Here is a 6,506-nt window from a genome sequence, read left to right as displayed (position 1 = left end):
CTTTTTAGGACAGGGCCAATCGGGGCCAAAGGGATTCTGCGGCCAGCCGCTGCTGAAAGGAAGGCGAGAGGAACCTTTGGTTTGGCCGTCCTCGGAGTGGCCTCGTAGAGAAATAAGTAGGACTTTACACGTCTTTCCACCAGTCCCCCAAGGGCCTTCATTGCACCGCTGCGCCCAAAGAATAGCCATAAACACGTGTACCTTTATTGCACACTACTATTCTGGGGTTTCTCTCGCTTTCAGATCACAGCCAGGTGGAACTTCCTCTCTTTGGTCGCTGCCTGAAGCCTGCAGAAGGGGGTGCCTTCCTGAAGAAGGAAGGGTAGACGTTCCCTGCAGAAGGATGAGGGGGCGGCTAAGGGTGAGGAGAAAGAAGTATCCCCATAGACCTGAATATTATTTTTTTAAAAAAAAAGAGGGGGTGGGGCTTCCAGAGAAGGGATGGCGGCCAAAGGCATTTGAAAGACTAGCCGGCAGATCGTAAAGGCGAGGAATTCCTGCTACCAACCGTGACCGTGAACGTCCCTAACCAAGAAGATGGCGATAGTAGCCAGAGTCTCCGCAAGTCCGCTATGGCGGTTATGGTTGGAGTATAATTATGAAAGCAGCAAAACTGGGGTGGGGGGAAGAGAGGATCCGCTGCTCCCCTCAGAGGGAAGAAAAAAGGTCCGAACCTGACAGCGGCTAGGAAAAACAAATTTGCCCCTTTCTTGAGGAAGTGATAACCGAGCCGCCAACAACAACCGACGAAGAAACAACTAGCGCCCGCTCTTGCGTTTTCCTCTCTCTCCTGTCCTGCTCTAGGCGGTAAGAAAAAAATGCAGATGAAACGGGGGGGGGGAGGGAGTCGGTGGCAGACTTGAAGGGCTGGGTTGGAAATCACCCCGATCTGCAGAAGGGGATTCTAAAGGGGGAGCCCTGCGTACATGCGGGTTCAGAAAAAGGAGAGAAATGACGCGACACACTCCATAAATGTTCGCAGTTGGCAGCTGCTACCTATGGCAAATCGGGAATGAAAATAAAGTGTGCGCGCCTACAGAGATCCGAGAAAAAGGCATGCAGCCGCACACAGAAATCTCTTGAATCTTGAAGGAGGGGGAAAGAAACGGGTTTGATACCGCTTTCCCCCCCCCTGATTCTGTGCTTCACGGTGTAAAATGCAAGGCATATTAAAAGAGGGGAGTGATAGGAGACGGGAAGCACCCCCTTTTTTGTTCATTTAACCACAGAAATCATTGATAAATGCACTAATATTACAGGGCACCTTTCATTCAAGCGGGAAATGCTATTAATAGCTTAATTAGTTCCAAGGAGCTGCCACTGTGGTTAATGTATATATAAAAAGGAGGGGGGGGGAACCATCGCCTGCTTCTCACCACCTTCTTAATCGTCAATAAATAGAACGGCACAATAAACAGCGCAACCTCTCCTTTAACCGAGCTATTATTAAAGACACGATTTGAAATTATCGTTAAGCCTTCTCTTAGGGGAGGGAGGCAGGCAGGGAGCAGAAAGCGAGCGTGGGTGGGGTGCAATGGGGGAGGTGGGGTGGGGAGGAGATGGCGAGGAAGGCAGCCTCCGAAAGGCTCAAGTTCACGGATAAAAGAAACACGTACAATAAAACGAGGTGAACTTCCTTAAGAATTTTCCTATTTGAAAAGCAACACTTTAGCAATGCTGTGGAAGGTCGTCTCACTAAAGACAAACCCTCCGCCGTTCCCTCCCCCCTCCCCACATACGTACATACACGTACCTATAGATAATTTTACCCCGTGAAACCACCCTGTCCATCGGCGGAGGCTGAGCGACCGGTCTCCCTCTCTTGCCGCAGTGACTTTCAGGACAATAACTTCCGAGCAGCACCCAGCACACTTCGGATCGCCTGAGCTCCCGGAATGGGGGAGACAGACAGCTGGCTAGATGATCTTGTACCATCTGCGTCGTTAGAGACGGAGAGATTCAGCTCACCTGGGTACCACAGTCGCCTCTTCCCGAATCTCGCCTTGAAAGCCCCAGCTCTGGCCAAACCTGTCAAGCTGGCTCGCCAGCCTCCGGAAGAATGGTTCCGAGGGATTTCAAACGAAGGTCACATCCACGCCTGCTTTTTTTCCCCTCCCTCTCTCTCTTTCTTCTCCAGCGAATAACAAAATCCCAACAGGACACCCACCCACATTTCCCTCGCCGAGCAGCGGGTCCGTTCTCCACCTCCTTTCTTCTCCGCGTCTCCCTGCCGACGAGCTAACCCAACCCGACCTCCAGAGACTCAGGTAAAGAGAAAACGAAGGGAGCCTTGGGATTTGTTCGGCAAAGCCTTCGACGCGTGGCGGCTTTGCCCACGCCAAGAACCCTCCAGTTGAAATGGCCTTCGCGGAGCACTCCCGACCCTGGCTGGCGAGTCTATTTTAGCTGCAAGAACCCAGGCGGACCGAGGGAGGCGGTCCCTGGTATCTGCGCATCCCCATTCTAAGCAGCTTCCCTGCAGATTTAGGAGCGGAAGAAAAAAAACATTTTCTCGTATTCTCACTCTCGCTTTCTCTCTCTCGCTCTCACACACGCGCGCGCGCGCACACACACACACACGCACAACCACCATCCCCACGCCTACTGCGGGCATTTTGAAAAGGATACCGATTCATATTCATCCCATTATCATTCAAGGAAAATAAAATCGCAACCCCCACCGGCTATAAGAGTCCCGGGACCATCAGCTCCCACGAAGGCTTAGAAGAGTCTTAGCGGTCGTCCCCCCACGGTGGAAGGACCTCTAAAAGAAAGAAAGAGCCTGCTCTCTAAGAAGGAGTCGTTTTTTTCATCCGTCGGTTCTGGAACCAGATCTTCACCTGCTGGTCGCTCAGGTTTAGCCGGTCTGAAAGCTCCCTCCTTCTCTGGCGGGTAATGAACTCGTTGACCATAAATTCGCCTTCCAGCTCCGCTAGTTGCAGCTTCGAGTAGGGTTTTCGCTTTTTGCGGGACCTTGTGTGCATCGGATACCAGGGAGCACCTACGAACAGGGTGACGGAAAAGGAGATTTAATATGCAGAGCAAGAGCGAGAGAGAGTAAGAGGGAGAAGGAGCATACCTCACAAGGGGCTCCTCCTCTCCTTTTACTCACTTCTCAGACGGATTCCATAGACCTCTGAAATGACCAATTCTAGGGATGTTACGTCGAGCATTATCCTCACCCTCCCTTAAGGAAAACCAAGTTTCTCAAAACTGCAGGGATCTGGAAAAAAGAATTAGAGGTTAAAAACGGGCTGATATTCTCTTACCAAGGAGAGAAGGAGGGAAGCACAAACATTGCCCACAATTATTGTTTGGGGAGGACTATTAAGAAGCAATGAATCCCCATCTCTTATTTTGAAATTCCATCAGGTAAACAGAACAAGGCCATCAGCGGAATAAAAGTCTCCATACCTTGATGGGAAAGGACTTCGGGAGCCCCACAGGCGGGTACAAGTTTTCGAAAGCTACTTTGAAAGAACTTTAGGGAGTCCTAAAGCCAGAGAGGGGAAAGGGCCGGGTTTTACCCGCTGCCCCTCCGCAAGAAGGGAAAACCGAACCGATCTCTCTTCCCCGGAGAATTTCCGTCAGGAGAAGCCAGCGTCTAACCGGAGGACGCGCTATTATGGTTCGTGGCGTCTCTTGATTCAAAGTACCGGCATCTCCCCGGTTTGCGGGGGAAGCGCTGGACTCTTCGTGAGGAGACGACGAGATCGGAGGGTTAAGTTCTAGGTAGAACTTAGACCCCTTCTTCCAGCCCACTCTACCAGGGTTACAAGTAGACCCCACCCACCCAAAAACCCCGTCGCTGATGGGGATTTCCCCGCGGACTAAGAAAGGGCTCCTATAAACTTTTAATAAACCGAGAAAGAAAGTGTCATCCCGACCAGCCCGACCGCTCCGGAGACAGCCAAGCTGCGTTAGAGATCGGGGAGGGGTAGGGGGAAGAAAAAGGCAAGGGAAATCGACTTCCCGTCTGTCTGCTTGGGCCCTCGCGATCCCCTTTTTTTTATGGGATATTTACATGTTTATAGGCTTTTTTCCCCTCCCTTTTAAAAGAAGCACCTCCTAATAAAGCGCGAGGCATTTGAGGGCTACCCCTAGTGGCTTCGGCACAAATCGTCAGGCGGACGGGCGGGCGGGCGCAGCCCAGCTGCTAATTTCCTGGAATTTGGAGCAGACTTTCCCAGCCCGGAGAGAGAGGTAGGGAAAGTGGGTGGGAGGGAGAGGAGGGAAGGGAAGGAGTCGGCGTTGCATAAATCCGTTTTGCTTTGCTTGGCTTTGCTTATGAAGAGCCGACTCTTTTTCTCCCAGGCGCAGGATCTTACCCCCAGCGGACAGATTGCTTCCTTGATTGAGAGGGGAGACCAGTGCGGACGGCTCGATGGTTGCGCCCTTGTTCCCTTCATTGAGCAAGGAGCTGCTGGAGTCTGACTCCAACGACTGGCAAGACGGGGGGTCATGGGACGCCGCCGCCGCCTCAGGAGCCGGATAGTCAAATTTGCCGAAATTACCGCTCATTCCGTGGGGGGTGCCCGACTCGAGGGGCATCAAGGCAGCGTCCCTAACTCTCTCCTCCCTTTTGAGGGGCGCGTTCTCCGAGCACGCCTCCCTATAGTAGCACTTGCTTTCTTCCACTCTAGCTAGGTCGCAGGCTCGGCTGAAGGAAGGGTTAATGGACACGGGGCTGCTGAGGTAGGGCTGGGGATATCCGTTGCAGGGCTCCGAGGATGCCCAGGGCAAAGAACAGACATTGTCCCGTCTTGGGTAGGAGAGAGACGGCAAGCCGGGTAGTTGTCCTCCGGAGGCTCGGAAATTGGGAAAGTAGAAGGTGTCTCCCGTATGGATGTTCACCAACGGTCCCACAAACCCAGGATTAAGGAGGTTATGTTCGCCCATTTCCGCGGGCCTGACCAAGAGCTTCTAGTTTATTGCTATCTGACATTAAACATAGTTAAACCTAAAGGTCCACCCGATTGGTCTGGAGGGGTCACGTGAGCGCCAACTTGCGTTAAGAAAGGGTGCCGCCCACCTTTCGCAATTTGAGACGGAGCGCAACGCGAAGTTCGGGCGGGCGGGGTTCTTGCAACACACACACACACACACACGTACACTTATAAAATAAAACGCATATTAAGCACCGCCTTGAGAAACCAGAAGTATTGTTAAAGAAAAGATGCATATCAATTCTTTTTTTTTTCCCCCATAAAGGAATGACACCTCTTTTTTCCCCTCAGCCACGTTAAGATTCCCTTTAAGCAGCTGACAAAAATTAAGCTGTGTTTTCATTAATTAAATCCGCTGAAATTTACAATATCTCCCTAATAAATTCCTATTTGATATTGTGTCATGTAAAGTTTACAGGCTCTTTAGGAAGAGGAATGAATTTAACCACAACAGACTTGTATTTATGGATACCTGGGGCGGAGGAATTTCAACCCCCCTCTGCGTTTAAGAGAAAATTCTTCCACTTTCTGCCTTTTAAAAACCTCCTTTAGTTTCAATAGCGGGATCAGCGTTTGCATTTAGAAGAATTTTCTTCCTCTGGGGGGAAGATTTCTCTCTCTCTCTCTAGAAGTAGAAAAAGAAAGAAAGGGAATGGGAAGGAACACAGCAATCCCTTCGGCGATCTGGCAAGGGGATCCCCTTTTGCAAGGAGACCTATGGAACAAAGCCCCCCCCTTTTTCCTCTCCTTGATCTCACCTGTCCAAACTGCGAGGAACTGTTTCTGGATCTTTAATCCCAGGTCTTTAATTCGAGGAGGAATCGGGTTTTATCACGCCCTGGTTTACAGGACGGGCGAGGCGGATTGTCCCTCCAAAGTGTCCGTGGTTTTGGAAAGGAAGCTGTTGCTGGCGACGGGGACCGGGGGTTCTTGAAAGAAAACAGATACTAAGAGACTCTTCAAAAACAAAAGGAATCCAGGAAAAATCCACTTCGACGCTTTTGACTACAAAGGAAAAGAGTTGTTAAGTTTGTGGGAAGGTTACGCGCCTCTTCCCCTTTCCAGAAAGGAGGAATTTGCACGGTAGACACTATTTCCAAGGCCCGACGGCTCATTTACCGTAAATACCCCAATATGAGTAACTTTCATTTCGCAGGAATGCTCCTGAGGGATTTCTGCTCTCTCTCTCTCTCTCTCTCGCTCTCGCTCTCTCTCTCTCTCTCTCTCATCCCCAGATAAACCAAGCCTACTCTGGGGACGTTCAAACCCTGGAGGATTCAGCACGGGCTTCCTCCCCATTAGGGAAACACTACTCCTCCCCCAGCTAGGTGGAGAGGATGGCCAGCCCCGGGAAGGAAGGAAGAAGCCAAAACACGTGCTAATCAAATAAGCACTTTTATTTCTTAATCCTATTAAAAGCCAGCAGCTCCCTGGTCTTCCCTTTGCCTCCCTGAGTGCCCTTCTGGGTGTCTGCTTCGTTTTTCCACCACATGCCTCGAAGCGAGGACTCCGTATCCAGTCGAACCCGGGCTGAGGCATCCTTAGGGAGGATTTCCACCC

At 51.1% G+C, this 6,506-nt stretch overlaps 1 protein-coding gene across 1 annotated transcript; it reads right to left on the bottom strand.

Annotated features, from left to right (window-relative positions):
- Window positions 1-2,764: 2,764 nt before the first annotated feature.
- Window positions 2,765-4,899, bottom strand: HOXC12 (homeobox C12). Its single transcript, XM_026677377.2, is given in 3 exon segments — window positions 2,765-2,810; window positions 2,812-3,001; window positions 4,329-4,899. Coding segments are annotated over 3 exon segments (807 nt in total).
- Between the last annotated feature and the right edge of the window lie 1,607 nt (window positions 4,900-6,506).

Source organism: Notechis scutatus, chromosome 2 (genome assembly GCF_049901735.1).
Source record: "Notechis scutatus isolate UNSWTSFEM ecotype Mainland chromosome 2, rNotScu1.2, whole genome shotgun sequence".
Lineage (NCBI taxonomy): Eukaryota > Metazoa > Chordata > Lepidosauria > Squamata > Elapidae > Notechis > Notechis scutatus.
The sequence above is the reverse complement of the archived record's forward strand: the minus strand, read 5'-3'. Positions and strand labels throughout refer to the sequence as shown.